This window comes from Penaeus vannamei, chromosome 9, assembly GCF_042767895.1.
Source record: "Penaeus vannamei isolate JL-2024 chromosome 9, ASM4276789v1, whole genome shotgun sequence".
In the NCBI taxonomy this organism is placed as follows: Eukaryota; Metazoa; Arthropoda; class Malacostraca; order Decapoda; family Penaeidae; genus Penaeus; species Penaeus vannamei.
The window spans coordinates 41,544,763-41,562,262 of record NC_091557.1 but is presented as its reverse complement, the minus strand read 5'-3'; the positions used below and the strand labels follow the sequence as shown (position 1 = coordinate 41,562,262).

At 40.7% G+C, this 17,500-nt stretch overlaps 1 protein-coding gene across 1 annotated transcript in view; it reads left to right on the top strand.

The window, feature by feature from the left end:
- The window catches only part of eys (eyes shut), an 82,240-nt gene that overhangs the window by 62,279 nt on the left and 2,461 nt on the right, over nt 1-17,500 (top strand). The window contains exons 13-27 of the mRNA XM_070125770.1: nt 648-799; nt 2,019-2,158; nt 5,091-5,193; nt 5,420-5,559; nt 7,664-7,837; nt 8,417-8,642; nt 9,256-9,428; nt 11,127-11,336; nt 11,843-12,028; nt 13,768-13,850; nt 14,093-14,260; nt 14,596-14,797; nt 15,217-15,365; nt 15,896-16,001; nt 17,248-17,394. Of these exons, the coding sequence (XP_069981871.1) occupies nt 648-799; nt 2,019-2,158; nt 5,091-5,193; nt 5,420-5,559; nt 7,664-7,837; nt 8,417-8,642; nt 9,256-9,428; nt 11,127-11,336; nt 11,843-12,028; nt 13,768-13,850; nt 14,093-14,260; nt 14,596-14,797; nt 15,217-15,365; nt 15,896-16,001; nt 17,248-17,394 (2,359 nt within the window). The remainder of the gene's footprint in view (nt 1-647; nt 800-2,018; nt 2,159-5,090; nt 5,194-5,419; nt 5,560-7,663; nt 7,838-8,416; nt 8,643-9,255; nt 9,429-11,126; nt 11,337-11,842; nt 12,029-13,767; nt 13,851-14,092; nt 14,261-14,595; nt 14,798-15,216; nt 15,366-15,895; nt 16,002-17,247; nt 17,395-17,500) is intronic.

The following is a 17,500-nucleotide window of genomic DNA, read 5'->3' as shown; positions in this document are numbered from 1 at the left end:
TTTGTTTGTTTGTGTGTGGATGGATGAGTTTGTATTGGTTTGTTCAGGATGGATGGATGGATGGATGAGAAGGTTAAAGTGTGTGGATGGATGAGTTTGTATTGGTTTGTTCAGAAGGATAGATGGATAGGGAAGGATGTTTGTGTTTGGATGGGGGCTTGGGCTTTGTTTGTTTGTGTATATGGATGAACGGATTAATTGATAGAAGGGTTTGTTTCTTTGAATTTTGTTTATGTGTGTGTTTGTTTCTTTGTTTCGATTATGTTCTGCGTTGTGTGTTTATTTGAACTAGTGAGTGTAAGATTATTGGACAGTATTAAGGTTCTCGTTTGTGTGTGTCCGTGTTTGTGTCTGTGTTTGTGCTTTTGTTAATACTTTAAGGGTTAACTATTCACTTGAAATTATCGAATTACATAAAGCTATGGACATATTCTATGAGAAATATTAATATTCTTTAAGGAAAAACATTCATAATCACAATATATGTGTGTGTGTGGGGGGGTGTATGTGTGTGTTTGTGTATGTATCTATGTATGTATGTGTATGCGTGTATTCCCCACAACTAACATTTTTCTGAATCCTTAAAAAATACACCCTTCCTACAACTAAAAACAAAACAAAACCGTCACACTCGCTTCTCTCCCCAGGTCAACGGGCGTGAAATTGACACGTGGGTGCAGGGGGTGGCCGGCGAGGGCGTGCAGGAGTGTGGGACGGCGCTGTGTCCTCCGGGGTCCTGTCTCAACGGCGGCTCCTGTGTCCCGGGTCCTGCTGTCTGGTCCTGCAACTGTCCCCCGGGGTAAGGCTCTGAGGGGTGGGGGGTTGGGGGGGGGTAGAGGGGAGGATGGGGTGTAGGGGATGGGGGTGGGTTAGGGTGTGGGGGTGGGGGGTGGGGGAGGTGTGTGGGGGTAGAGGGGAGGATGGGGTGTAGGGGATGGGGGGGAGGTGTGTGGGGTAGAGGGGGGAGGGAGGATGGGGTGAGGTGTGGGGGGGTAGGTAGAAGGGATGGGGGTGGGGAGGTGTCTGGGGGTAGAGGAGATGGGGGGGAGGATGGGGGGTGGGTTAGGGTTTGGGGGGGTCTGGGGGTAGAGGTTTAGAGGGTTAGGGTGTTGGGAGTGATGGGTTGGGGAGGTAACAGGGGGTCAAGGGGATGGGGGGGGGTAGTGTGGGGGATGGGGAGGTGTACGGGAGTAGAGGAGATGGGGGAGGGAGGGGAGGGGTATGAGGAGGGGGTTGTGTGTGTGTGAATAGTGTATATATCTCAGAAGTTACTTTTGTATGTTTTGTTTATTGTGGTTATCGTATTTGATCTCATGTTTTTTCAGTCTATATATATATATATATATATATATATATATATATATATATATATATATATATATATATGATGTGTGTGTGTGTGTGTGTGTGTGTGTGTGTGTGTGTGTGTGTGTGTGTGTGTGTGTGTGTGTGTGTGTATGTGTGTGTGTGTGTGTGTGTGTTTTCGTTATATCTATCTAGTTGTGCCGAATTCCTTTTTCACGTTCCGTTTCCATGTTTTTTTTTAACTCTGTGCTTATTTCTCCTTATTCTTATTCTTATTTCGCCATTCCTATATTTAATTTCGACTTTTTCTTTATGCCATTCTTCTAAACAAATTCCTTTCGGTCCGCCATTTATGTTATTCCCCGTTTCTGTCATTTCTCGATTTACCAATCGTCTTTCCCATATTTCTTTTATTTTACCAATCGTCATTCCATTATTTCTTTTATTTTACCAATCGTTATTCCCTCATTTCTTTTATTTTACCAATCGTCATTCCCTTATTTCTTTTACTTTACCAATCGTCATTCACTTATTTCTTTTATTTTACCAATCGTCATTCCCTTATTTCCTTTATTTTATCAGTCCTCAATTTACCAATCACCATTTCTATATTTTCTTTTATTTTATGTCCTCAATTTACTATTCGGCATTCCCTTATTATTTTTTCTTTTACCAGTCCTCAATTTACCAATCGTTAACCTTTCTCTTTCCAGGTACCACGGCGAACTGTGCGAGCGTGCAGAGTGTACCGGGGGGTCGCCTTGTCACAGCGGCCAGTGCGTGACAAGTGTACTCCGCCCAAATCCTCTTTGCCTCTGTCCACCGCACCGTCACGGCCTCTATTGCGAACTCGGTGAGACGTTGGTGCTTTTAAGAGACGGTTATATCTTTTTTGAATTTGAATTTTTAAATTTCGTTCCGTTTTTTCTCGGAGGGAGGGGAGAGGAGGAGGGGGGGTGGAAGGGCCTAAGGGAGGGGGGTTAGGATTTTACGTTTTCAATTACGAAAAGATAGTATATATCCTTAGAGTTTTGATGATATCTATAACAATATAATATTTGTTATGGACTATCTTTGTGTTTTTCTAAGATTGAAAAACAACAACTCAATAGCGTCTTCGTTTCCGCACATTTTCTAAACGTTTTTGTAACCCGAACGACAACGAAAATTTTGCTCTAAGGGAAGGAAGTTCTGTGCGTCAGACGATGTAAAGTACCGAATTCGTATTTCATTAAAAGCAACATCAAGAAATGTGGAAAAAAAAACTAACTACCCGAAATACTATAAGAAACAAAGAGGTGAAGAGTGAAAAAACGTTTAGGCGCGTTACCCTCACTCTCCTATCTTGGCGGTTACATCCGTTCAGCTGAACAATTCAAATGAACGAAAAGGATTTGTTTGAATAATTCTATATCGAGGGTAAAAAATGAGATAGATAGAACGAAATTCACTCTAAACAAAATTGAAAGACAAAAAAATCAATAAATGAAAGAAATAAAGTGAGAAAAGAAAAGACAAGTCATTTCTACCAATCCCATGAGCACCCCCCCCCCCCAAAAAAAAAGGCCATAGTATTCCACAAACGGAAAACATTACACAACGTCTTTTCACAAAAAAGAGTTAAGAATAAACAAACTGATTAATTAATAAAAAAGATATTTCGGCCGACTCGCTAGACTACAGGCGACAGAAAAAGTATTTTTGTAGGGAAGGTACCTAACGGAACCATGAAATACGGTCGGTTTGCAAAAATAGAGAACTAAATACAGATTTATCAGTCTACCCATGCATATCAAACGGGCAAATAGGTAGATAAACGTATATTTATCAGACATATAGACAGAGGCATATATTTCTGGATATATGCATGTTTGTATTTACGAATATTCTTTGGGTTGGACCTCGCACAATTTTAACAAACCGGCCGATAGACTATGAACTAATATTTGTCCAAAACTGAGCTCGAGTATTTTAACTTCTGTTGGATTGCTTCTCTATAATATGATAAACATGATATATTTACCATTGATTCAAGGGATTCCGTATGTCAGATCCTATCCATTGCTCCCTAAAAGCATAAGTATACCATGTTGGTAAGTAAATACACGGTATTTTAAGTTAAGAATCTAGATAAGCGACTTCACTCTCTGAGCCACTGATAGAACGAAAGTCACTCTAAACAAATTTGAAAGACAAAAGAATATATGAATGAAAAGATAAAATCTCGAAAACAGGGACTTCAAAATCCCAAAGAGTGACCTCACCAAATTTGAAAAAAAAAAATAATAATAAATAAATGAAAAAAAAATTGTCTCAAAAAATGGACTTCGAAATCTCAAAGAGTGACCTCACCCTCTCACCTCTGACCTTCGAAAAGAGTGACATTTCGCCATCTCATAAAAATGATTTCACCATCATAGTATTACTACCCTTTCCATTTGTGACCTCACCCTCACACCATCTCATAAAAATATTTCACCTTCACAGTTTCACCATTTCTATTGGTGACTTCACCCTCTCACCCTCACAAAGAGTGACCTCACCCTCACACCATCTCATAAAAAATGACTTCACCATCACAGCATCACCCTTTCTAGCGATGACCTCACCCTCACAAAGAGTGACCTCTCTAAAATATGATAAACATGATATATTTACCATTTATTCAAGGGATTCGGTATGTCAGATCCTATCCATTGCTTCCTAAAAGGATAAGTATACCATGTTGGTAAGTAGATACACGGTATTATAAGTTAAGAATCTAGATAAGCGACCTCACTATCTGAGGCCTTGATAGAACGAAAGTCACTCTAAACAAATTTGAAAGACAAAAGAATATATGAATGAAAAGATAAAGTCTCGAAACAGGGACTTCAAAATCCCAAAGAGTGACCTCACCAAATTTGAAGAAAATAATAAAATAATAAATAAATGAAAAAAAAATACTCTCAAAAAATGGACTTCGAAATCTCAAAGATTGACCTCACCCTCTCGCCTCTGACCTTCGAAAAGAGTGACATTTCGCCATCTCATAAAAATGATTTCACCATCATAGTATCACCCTTTCCATTTGTGATCTCACCCTCACACCATCTCATAAAATTATTTCACCTTCACAGTTTCACCATTTCTATTGGTGACTTCACCCTCTCACCCTCACAAAGAGTGACCTTACCCTCACACCATCTCATAAAAATGACATCACCACTTTCTATTAGTGTCTTCACCCTCTCACCCTCACAAAGATTGACCTCACCCTCACACCATCTCATAAAAATGACTTCACCATCACAGCATCACCCTTTCTAGCTGTGACCTCACCCTCTTCACACTCACAAAGAGTGACCTCACCCTCACAAAGAGTGACTTCACCCTCACACCATCTCATAAAAATGACTTCACCATCACAGTATCCTTATCCTTACAGTATCACCCTTTCCAGTTGTGACCTCACCCTCTTCACCCTCACAAAGAGTGACCTCACCTCACACCATCTCATAAAAAATGACTTCACCACTTTCTATTAGTGTCCTGACCCGCTCACCCTCACAAAGACTGACCTCACCCTCACACCATCTCATAAAAAATGACTTCACCATCACAGCATCACCCTTTCTAGCGATGCCCTCTCCCTCACAAAGAGTGACCTCACCCTCACACCATCTCATAAAAATGACTCCACCGTCACAATACCACCTTTTCTATTAGTGTCCTCACCCTCTCACCCTCTTTAACAGCATCCCCGCCACCTAAGACGTAAATTCACAGCCTCTCTCCTCCTCCAGAACGAGTGGTAGAACGACCCTCTTACGCCGGTACAGTCGAGGGTTACAGCTCGTACTCGGTCTACAGGGTCGAGGAGGACGTCACACTCGGCCTTGCTTTGAGGTGAGACAGAGAGTTGCATCTCAGGCGCCTGGGCAGTCATGTGCAAATGATGATGGTGGTGATGATAGTATAAGTAATGATACCAATGGTGGTGACGATGATGATAATAGTAACAATAATAACAGTGATAATAATTATTTTTTTCCTGTGTTTGTCAGTCCATTTCTCCATTTCTTTCATTCTCAGTCATTCCTTCGTGTTCCTCTCTTCTTCTCTCCTTCTTCAGACTGCACTTCACGACGGAGGCGCTGCGGCAGGTGGGGTTAATCGCCTACATTGGCAACAGCGTAAGAAGTGCCACACGCGACTTCCTGGCACTCAGTCTCGTGCGGGGTCACCTCATGCTCACGTGGGACCTTGGCGCAGGTAGGTTTTTAATTTATTTTATTTTATTTTTTTATTTTTTAAATTATTTTTTTAAATATATTTTTTTTCATTTATTTGTTATTATTATTATTATTATTATTATTTTTTTTTTTTTGGGGGGGGGGTCACCTCATGCTCACCTGGGACCTTGGCGCAGGTATTATTATTATTATTTTTTTTTTTTTTTTGGGGGGGGGGTGTCGTTATTGCGTTTATTTGTTTGTGTTCGTGAATGGAGGAACTCCCTTATACGGAGTTGATAAAGTGGTAGAAAAAAAATTTTTACGATTTTTTATCTTTTTTTTTCATATTCTGGTATCTGTGGTTTATGAATTGTATATGGTGTGGTTGTTCCTGAAATAGGTGGTTTAATGATTCATGTTTTTTGTTTTTTTTTCTTTTTTTTTCTTTTTTAATTCTGTGGTTTATGGTTTCGCTCTCTCTCTCTCTCTCTCTCTCTCTCTCTCTCTCTCTCTCTCTCTCTCTCTCTCTCTCTCTCTCTCTCTCTCTCTCTCTCTCTCTCTTTACATAGAAGAGACATCTGAAAGAGCGTGAATATTTCTATAAATACGTCAATGTAAAATTACAAATCAAGTATTAAAGAAAATGATTCAGAACTATATGTATAAGATGTATAAGTTTTTTTCCTCAATGAATATTTTGAAAATTGAAAATCTAATTAAAAAATCATTCAATTAATCTTAAAGCACAATCATTAAGAACTCATTGGAAAAAAATACTAATTTGAGATCAGCATGTCACTACATTTGCTTAGAACAGATGTAGGGACATAATTTAAATGGGTCATTCCTTCAAATTCCTTCAAAAAAGTGAATAGGTTCCTTCTACACTCACAAAGTCAATGTCAAAATTGGAAAAAAATAACTTATTTGAAATCGACATGTCACTATGTCTGCTTAGAACAAGTCACCAACTTTCGCTTATTGGCTTTTGACTTTTACAGTAGAAGGAACTTATTAACTTATTTGACGGAACGAAATTTAGTCGTTCAAATCATATCCCTACATCTGTTTTGCATATCAAACCAATTTTCGAATTTTGACATTGACTTTGAGTGTAGAAGGAATCTATTCACTTATTTGAAGAAACAATAATTATCCATTTAAATTATATCCTACATCTGTTTTGCATATCAAACCAACTTTCGAATTTTGACATTGACTTTGAGTGTAGAAGGAACCCATTCACTCTTTGGAAGGAATTTGAAGGGATCATCCATTTAAATTATATCCCTACATCTGTTCTGAATATCTAAGCAACTTTCGAATGATAAAATTGACTTTGTGAATGTAGAAGGAACCCATTTATTTGAAGCAACAATAATCGCCCATTTGAAGCCTAAATCTATACATCTACTTTGAACATGTCACCAAATTTCGAATTTTGATATTGACTTCGAATGTAGAAGGAACCTATTCACTTATTTGAAGGAATTTAAAAGAATCACCCATTTAAATTATATCCATATATCTTTTTTTTAATATCTAACCAACTTTCGAATTTTGACATTGATTTTGACAGTAGAAGGAGCCTATTTACGTATTTGAAGCAACAATAATCGCCCATTTGAAGCCTAAATTCCTACATCTACTTTGAACATGTCACCAACTTTCGAAATTTGACATTAACTTTGTAGAAGGAACCTATTCACTTATTTGAAGGAATTTAAAAGAATCACTCATTTAAATTATATCCATATATCTGTTTTAAATGTCTAACCAACTTTCGAATTTAGACATTGACTTTGACAATAGAAGGAAACTATTAACCTATTTGACGGAACGAAAACTATCCATTCAAATCATTGCCCTAGGCCTACATCTGTTTTGAAAATCTAACCAACTTTCGAATTTTGACATCGACTTTGACAGTAGAAAAACTCGAATTTTGACTTTGCTGAAGAAAAACTCGAATTTTGACTTTGCTGAAGAAAAACTCGAATTTTGACTTTGCTGAAGAAAAACTCGAATTTTGACTTTGCTGAAGAAAAACTCGAATTTTTACATCGACTTTGCTGAAGAAAAACTCGAATTTTGACTTTACAGAAGAAAAACTCTCTGTCTCCCCCCCCCTCCCCCTACAGGCCCCAGACGATTGATGACGTCAGAGGCTTTGGACGGCAGACTGCACACCCACACGGCGCTGCTGGTGCGGGAGGGGAAGCGGGCGTGGCTGCAGGTGGACACGCAGAAGAACGTGACAGCGACGTCACCGGGATACTTGTCTTCCCTCAACACGAATAATCTGCTTTATATCGGTATTGGTTTGCCTTCCTTTTTCGTTTTTATTTATTTATTTATTTATTTTTATTATTATTGCTTTTTTTTTTTTTGGGGGGGGGGGGGGGTAGGCTTGTTTCGTAAAAGTGGATATATAGAGAAATAAATTTTCTAATGGAAGCACGGATAGGGATGTAGATGTGAACGCATGCAAATAGGATAACACACGCGGAAACACACATACACACAGACACACACACACACACACAAACACACACACACACACGCACACTCACACACGCACACTCACACTCACACTTACACTTACACTCACCTTCACACTCACACTCACACTCACACTCACACTCACACTCACACTCACACACACACACACACACACACACACACACACACACACACACACACACACACACACACACACACACACACACACACACACACACACACACACACACACACACACAAACACACACACACACGTCCCCCCCCTACACACACACACACAGCCCCCACCCCCCACACACACACGCCCCACCCCCACCCTACACACCTCCCCTCCAGCTGTTCCTTCCACCCCGCATCCTCCCCTCCTTCAGGTGGACACTCCTCCTGGAACATGACTCACCTGCCGGCGGACATGTGGCGCCACGAGGGATTCCGAGGCTGCGTGTTCGACCTGCGGGTGGCGCGGAAGCCCTCCGGCCCTTGGACTGCCCTGAGGGTGGCGGGGGCGGCGAACGTGAGGGAGTGCGGGGAGGCGGTCTGCTCGAGGGACTCCTGCAAGAATGGCGGGACGTGCATCGAGGTCGGCGCTACGTACAGGTGTGTTCGAGGGCGGACGGGTTCGAGGGCGGGCGTGCTCAAGGGTGGACGGGTTCGAGGGCGAGAACGTGCTCGAGGGCGAACGTGCTCGAGGGCGAACGAGCTCGAGGTGTACGTACTCGACGGTGTACGCACTCGAGGCCGTACGTGCTCGAGGGCGAACGTGCTCGAGGGCGAACGTGCTCGAGGGCGAACGTAGATCTGTTCTTAAACGGAGGTGCTAAAAGGCATGTTAGAATAGTGTGTTGAATGAGGTGTGAGCTGTGTTAAAGTGAGTGTTAAAGCACGTGTTAATTCGTGTGTTAATTGGTGCTAAAAGTCGTGTTAAATGAGGTGCTACCTGGCGTGTTAAATCATGTGCTAATTGATGTTAAATGATGCATTAATTGGTGTTTAATGTGTTAGTGTGTTAATGATATGTTAATTAGCGAGTTAAATGATGCATTAATTGGTGTTTAAGGAGTTAGCGTGTTAATGATGTCTTAATAAGTGTGTTAAATAATATCAATTACCGCATAAAAGGACATGTTAATTTGTTAACTAATTAATCGATTTCTAACAACCTCAACGCACGTACCCCCCACCCCCACCCCCACCCCACCTCCCCCACCAGGTGTCACTGCACCGTCGGGTGGAAAGGCCCCCGCTGTGAAGTCCCGAGCCACGTGTGCGAGGGGAACCAGCTGTCCTGTTCCCCCGGAGCCTCCTGCCTGCCCGCCGCGTCACCTGGTTCCTCGTCCACTTGCCTCTGTCAGATCGGACGAAGTGGCCCTCGCTGTGAGAAAGGTGAGGGCGAAGCGGTGAGGGTAGGAAGAGAGGGGAAGGGGTGTAGTGAAGCGGGAATGTAAAGAGTTGGAGGGGAAGGAAAGGGAGGGAAGGAAAGGGAGGGGAGGGGAGGAAGGAAGGAAAAGGAGGGAGAGAGGGAGGGAAGGAAAGGGAGGGAAGGGAGAGAGGGTGGGAAGGAAAGGGAAGGGGGGAGGGGGAAGTGAAGATATGAAAGTGAGGATAGGAAGAGAGAGGAAGGGGTGTTGCGAAGCGAGAATATAAAGGGTAGGAGGGGAAGGAAAGGGAGGGAGGGAGGGAGGGAAGGAAAAGGAGAAGGGAGGGAAGGAAAGGGAGGGAGGGAAGGAAAAGGAGAAGGGAGGGAAGGAAAAGGAGAAGGGAGGGAGGGGGAAAGTGAAGATATGAAAGTGAGGATAGGAAGAAAGGGGAAGGGGTGTTGTGAAGCGAGAATGAAAGGGGTTGGAGGGGAAGGAAAGGGAGGGAGGGGAAGGGGGGGAGGAAGTGAATATATGAAAGTGAGGATAGGAAGAAGGGGAAGGTGTACTGTGAAGCGAGAATGAAAGGGGTTGTTGGAGGGGAAGGAAATAGTGTGTTTAAATAAGTGAAGATATGAAACTGAGGATATGAAAAAAGGAGAAAGTGGATTTTGAAGCGAGAATGAAGGATATGAAATTGAGGATAGGAAAAGGGTAAGGTGTATTGTGAAGCGAGATTGAAAGGGACTGGAAGGGAAGGAAAGGGAGGGAGAAAGGGAGGGGAAGTGAAGATAAGGGAAGGAAAGGGAGGGAGAAAGGGAGGGGAAGTGAAGATAAGGGAAGGAAAGGGAGGGAGAAAGGGAGGGGAAGTGAAGATATGAAACTGAGGATAGAAAGAGGGGAAGGTGTATTGTGAAGCGAGAATGAAAGGGGTTGGATAGTCGAAAATGATGTGTAGATAAAAGGGTTTAGGGGGGTTGTTCTGTTGTGTTTTAGTGGGGGTTCAAAAGGGTGTGAATATCAGAGGGAAAGTGTGCTGTTTGTTATTGTCTAGTGGAGGATTAGGTTAGGATTAGGTTCGGTTGTGATAATGCTTGGATTGAGTCCTTCTTTTGGTGAGGGTGGAGTTATGCCTGTAGGTCCTGGAAATCATTTGTATGTAATGTTATAGACAAAAAAAAAATATTGAGGCACATTCCAACTCAAAATATGGATCACTCGATGATGGTCAGCAAAAAAAAAAAAAAAAAAAAAAAAGTACTGGAAATACCGTTATATAGGGTTCCCGTGCATTTTAAAAAGTCTTAAAATGTCTTAAATGGTTGTTTTGAAAGCTAAGGCTTTAAAAACGGAGGTTTTTCTGTCGCTGGTCTTAAAATGTCTTGAATTTGCCCAAGGCACTTCTCTGTTCACGTAAATGTACATATATAACGTTTACTTGTAGGCCGTGTGCAAAAAATAAATAAATAAATAATAATAATTCTTGTGTACAGTCTATCAGAGAGGCTGTTAAAATCATGGGTGACAAGTAGGCCTATAAACCATATGGGAAGTGTGTATTCAAACGACAAGATGCCCCAGGCCTATATGAATAAGAAAGAAAATGGTATGAGTCTTAAAAGGGTCTTTAAAAAAAAGTCTTAAATTTCATCAGCTTCTCCCTGCAAGAACACTTGTTTTACGAACTCGCTCTCCCACTTCCATTGATTTTTTCTCTCTCCTCCAGCGGTCAACATCACGGACCCCCACTTCTCCGGCGTGGGTTCCTACCTGAGCCTCCTCGCGCCCAACATCAGGAAGGAGACGCGCATCGCCTTGGCCTTCAAGCCGGAGAGTCCCGATGGGGTCTTGTTCCTCGCCTTGCCCAGAGCTTCTCCGGGGGATTTCCTGGCTCTCGCGCTCGTCAACGGGACACTCCAGTTTACCTATCATCTGGGTGAGGCGTTTGTGTTGGTTTTTAGTTTTTTTGACGTGGGAAGGTCGTGGTGGTGGGGCTGAAGGAGGGGGTTGATGAGGAGAAGGAAGGGAGGAAGGAGGGGAGGGAGAGAAAGGAGAAGGAGGGAGGGAAGGAAAGGGGAAGGGGAGGGGTGGGAAGGATGGAATGGAGGGAGGAGGAAGAGAAGGGACGGGAAGAGGAAGGGATGGGAGGGAGGGAGGGGAAGGAAGGTTAGGGAGGGAAGGGAAGGTTAGGGAGGGAGGGGAAGGAAGGGGAGGGAGGGGAAGGGAAGGAAGGTGGGATAGGAAAGGGAGGGGAGAGGGACAGGAAGGGGAAGGGGAGGGGGGAGGGGAAGGAAAAGGAAGAGGGAAAATAAAAAAATTAAAACGAACGATATCAACAATAATAACGACGATAACACCAACGCCAATAATAACAACAATTCTCATGATAACACCACCAACAACAACAACAAAAAAACCCTCTAACATTGACCCGTGACCCAGGCTGGCGCGCTCCTGGCCTGACCCTCATCCGATCACGTGACGCTGCCGTGACGGGGGAGTGGCAGAGGGTGACGGCGACGCGACGGGGTGGTGACGGGGCCCTGTCCTTCCGAGGCCACACCACCACGGCAGCGTCTTCGGAGGATAGAGCCAGCATGCTCGATGTCCATGCAGAGGTGTTCGTGGGTATGGCATGTCTGTGTTTTTGTTCTTTCTTTCTTTCTTTTTTTCTCTTTTCTTTTTTCTTTCTTTCTTTCTTTTGTATTTTTTGGCTTTTTTTCTTTTTTTCTTTTGTTTTTTTTTGTTTTGTGGGTAATGTATACCTGTTTTTTTTTCTTTTCTTTTCTTTTCTTTCTTTCTGTCTATTTTTCAGGCATACCTGTTTTTTTTCTTTCTTTCTTTCTTTCTCTATTTTTGTGGGGGGGGGGTGGGGGTAAGGCATACCTGTTTTGTTTTTTGTTTTTTCTTTCTTTCTTTCTTTCTTTCTATTCTTTTTCTTTCGTTAGGAGGTTTCCGTTGGTAAAGTATACCTGTTTATTTTTTCTTTCTTTCTCTATTTCCTTTTTTTAGGGGGGGGGGCGGTAAGGCATACCTCTTTTTCTTTCTTTCTTTCTTCTTTCTTTTTTTTTGGGGGGGGGCGTGATCGATATTTATTCGGAGGTTTTCGTCTTTCTTCCTTCCTTCCTTTCTTTCTTTCTTTCTTTCTTAGTTTGAGGGGGGCGGGTAGGAGTACTATTTATTTGTTTATTTGTCTGTGTGTTTGTGATGGTATGTATTTGTTTTTTGTTTAGATTGTATGTTTTTTTTTGGTTTTAGTCTTTTTTATTGATTTATTCCTATATTTCACTTTTTTCTTATATGATTACTTTGTCTATTTATCTTTTTTTTTTTGGGGGGGGGGCATTATCTCTACCTTTCATATGCTCTATTTTAGGGCCTCCCTTACCTTTCACTTTTATTTTCTACCTCAAACACTGGTTTATTTCAATCCTCTAATTCCCACCGTAGCTAACTCTATGATAGTATTATTATCATCATCATCATCATTATTATTATTATTATTATTATTATTATTATTGTTATTATGGTAAGCCATATAAAGTGACACACTGGAAAAAAAATCGAGATTTATACCACCAAAAATCCCATAATTACATCTTCTAGTACATCAGCTGAGAAAAAGTAAGCACATATTATTTTGTCTATTTATCTACTACCTTGGCGTACTACCTACATTTTATGCAGGCCTTGTTACAGTTAATATTACTTGATATTATGTTCCGAATTTAGAGCCTAAGACAAGAATATCTTTTAGTAGGACAGGTGATATAAGATAGTGACGTATCTTATCCCAGGGAGCCTAAAATATCTGATCTCATGCCACATTGAGAAACTGTACAGGTGTTCGCTATTTATCCTTCGTTATAAATGTATGTTTTGCGTTTTTATTTTCACCGACTTGCTAAAACACCAGAGTCTATTTCTTGCGGTCGTATCATCGTGTAATGTTCTTGCGTTTTGTATGAAAATTGGATAAAAAAAATAATAATCAGCTGACTTTGTTTCGTCATCGTGATATTAACTTGTGGAAGACACTATATCTTTGAATGACTTTGTCCTCATTTATGGAAGATAGTTGAATTCACTTCCAATGCCTTTGTATTTATTTGAGGAAGGCCCTTTATCTTATAGTGAATACCTTTGTTCATATATTTATAGAAGACACCTTACCTTGCTTTGAACGTCTTTCTACCTATTTACTCTGTGTAGTTTTCATTGTGTACCATCTTATCTCCCGTCCAAATGAGTCCTACGCTGTTCCAACGTGTTTGTTCTTATTTATTCTGTGTATTTTTCGTGTACCATCTTATCTCCCGTCCGAATGAGTCCTACGCTGTTGCCTACTCTCCAAGTCCTCTCAACAGGAGGTGTCCCGGACTACGAGGTCGTACCGCCAGCAATAGGGCCCGCAGCCAGTCGTGTGGCTTTTCGTGGGTGCATCCGAGAGGTGAGGTCCCCCTGGTTTCTGAAATCAACACCCTTTTTGACATGTGTAAATTGCTTCCATGATTATTATAGTTAGAGAGAGAGAGAGAGAGAGAGAGAGAGAGAGAGAGAGAGAGAGAGAGAGAGAGAGAGAGAGAGAGAGAGAGAGAGAGAGACTGATTAACTTGTTCAACTCAATCCACGAAAGTCTAATTCAGCATCAGCATTCACGGGAAAGCCTTACCCTCCTGTGCTCACCCTCAGGTCAATATCAACGGCCACGACTTCGACATGAGGGCTCCTGACGACGGGGAAGTCCTGCGAGGGGCGGGTCTCGGGGACTGCGACGGCACGGCGTGTGGGCGGCACGTCTGTCTGCACGGCGGCACGTGCACTCCGGCAGGGGATACGTTCGTCTGCAGCTGTACAGAGGTAGCATCTGCAAAACTGGCAGTCTACCAGTTACCTTCTTGTAATAATACTATTAGTACCACTTTTAAACTGAAATTGAAGGTACTTTTTTAACGGCACTATCCTCAGAACTGTTAAAATCTCCTAATCTACTTTTAATACAATTCCTACCACTTTTTAAGTTGAAATTGTAGTTGATATATTTTTTCTTTACTAGAAATCAATCCAATCATCACATACCTACCACTTTTTAATCTGAAATTGTTGATACATTTTTTTCTTTATTAGAAATCAATCTAATCATCACATACCTAGAAACACAGACATACAAACCTACCTAGATGGTTTCCCTGTAGGAATACACGGGGGCGAGATGCCAGCTTCCCCGCGCGTGCCTTGACCACTCCTGCATCAACGGAGGGACCTGCTTGCCTTCAGAGAGCGCAGGGAACAAGAAGAAGAAAAGGCGACGTCAGACCCCGAGCCGAGACGGAGAAAGGGCGCCACGGTATCAGTGCCTTTGTCCTCCGGGCTTCGTGGGCACTCGATGCGAGAAAGGTGCCAGAGAGGAAACTTTATCTGTTTATCTGTTTTTTATCTATTTAGTTGATTTTGCATCTCGGTTTGGTATTAGTGTGGGGATTAGGTATTGGGGACGAGAAGTTTTGATAATGATAATGATGATAATAGAGCAATTACGTATAACAATGATAATTATTACGACAATATTCATCATTCGACATCGTTAATGAATTACTGTCGTCATCGTCTTTTAATCACAATACCCATTTCCTTGATAAGATCATAAAACCATCTTAACAATCCTAATACCCACAAAACCGTACCACAAAAAAAGCACCACTGACTCATCATCCATAAACAAGAGATCACACACTCCGCCAAATTCCTGAACTACTTCCCTTCCCTTACCTTACCTTACTTTTACCTTACCTTACCTTACTTTTCCTTACCTGAAGGAGCGGAGGTTTCGGCCCTGAAGTTCAGTGGGAGGAGCTTCGCCGCGGTGCCCCAGGGTCCCTTCGGCAGCCCCGTGCCCCACAGGGACTCCTTCGCTCTCAACTTCTCCACGGCCGCGCCCCACGGACTCATGCTGTGGCGAGGACAGGTGGGTCTGGAGTGAGGAAGACCTCCTCGTGGACTTACTCATGTGTTTTATTTAACGTTTTGCATTACTCATGTTTTTCATTTAACGTTTTATATGAATTGGAATTAATCACGTGTTTTATTTATCGTTTTATATGAACTGGAATTACTCGTGTGTTTTATTCAACGTTTTATATGAACTGGAATTACTCATGTGTTTCATTTAACGTTTTATATGAACTGGAATTACTCATGTGTTTTATTTAACGTTTTATATGAACTGGAATTACTCATGTGTTTTATTTAACGTTTTATATGAACTGGAATTACTCATGTGTTTTATTTAACGTTTTATATGAACTGGAATTACTCATGTGTTTTATTCAACGTTTTATATGAACTGGAATTACTCATGTGTTTTATTCAACGTTTTATATGAACTGGAATTACTCATGTGTTTTATTTAACATTTTGTGATATGAATTCCGACGTATTGCCAATTTTGATATACTTTTTACATTTTGAAATAACTGGATTTTTTTTCTTCTTCAGCCCGACGCCCCCGTTGAGGACTTCCTAGGTGTGGGCGTCGCTGGTGGGCGGGTGAAAGTCGTGTGGCATTTGGGCGGAGATGGAGTCGGCCAACTGCAAGTAGAAGGTGGGTGAAGGGCGGTTTTGAGTCTGTGAGTCCGTGTGCGTGTGTGTGTGCGTCGCCAGATCTGATGTCCGAGTAGGTGAAATATTCCAATTTATTTCGATTTTTAGAGCTAGGATCTTTTAGATTTACTTATTTTACGTACAATTATATATATATATATATATATATATATATATATATATATATATATATATATATATATATATATTGTCCGGGTTTAACTGAAATAGTGCTTTCTTTTCAGACAAATACACTAATCTAATGTCCGAATATTGTGTAATGTGCTAATGCCTTTCGACCTTTGCACCTGTGCTCCTGTAGATTTACAAATTTTACGAAAAAATAATTATAACAACTTACTTATATCATCTATATTACAACTTACTTATATCATCTATATTACAACTTACTTATATCATCTATATTACAACTTACTTATATCATCTATATTACAACTTACTTATATCATCTATATGACAACTTACTTATATCATCTATATTACAACTTACTTTATATATATTACAACTTACTTATATCATCTATATTACACCTTACATTATCTATATTACAACTTATTTATATCGTCTATATTACAACTTATATTATCTATATTACAACTTACTTATATCATCTATATTACACCTTACATTATCTATATTACAACTTATTTATATCATCTATATTACAACTTATATTATCTATATTACAACTTACTTATATCATCTATATGACAACTTACTTATATCATCTATATTACAACTTACTTTATATATATTACAACTTACTTATATCATCTATATTACACCTTACATTATCTATATTACAACTTATTTATATCATCTATATTACAACTTATATTATCTATATTACAACTTACTTATATCATCTATATTACAACGTGTATTATCTATATTACAACTTATATTATCTATATTACAACTTATATTATCTATATTACAACTTACATTATCTATATTACAACTTATTTATATCATCTATATTACAACTTACATTATCTATATTACAACTTATGTTATCAATATTACAACTTACATTATCAATATTACAACTTACATTATCTATATTACAACTTACTTTTATCTATATTACAACCTATATCATCAATATTACAACTTTACAACTTACTTTTATCTATATTACAACCTATATCATCAATATTACAACTTTACAACTTACTTATATCATCTATATTCTTGATATTATTTCCTCCCCCCCCCCCCCTAGAGCGAGTGACGGATGGGTCTTGGCATAGCTTGGTGGTGACGCGCGCGGGGCCGGTGGTCACGGCGTTCCTGGATGGCCGGCCGCACAAAGGGAAGAGCCCGGGTACCTTCTCGCAGCTGAACGATCGCGATGGTGTGGTTTACGTGGGTGAGTCGGGGTGGGGGTGGGGGGTCGTTGCGTCGTTTGGTATTTTGGTAGATTTTTTGTTTGTTTGTTTAATTTGTGTGTTTTGTTTTTGTTTTTTGTTTGTTCG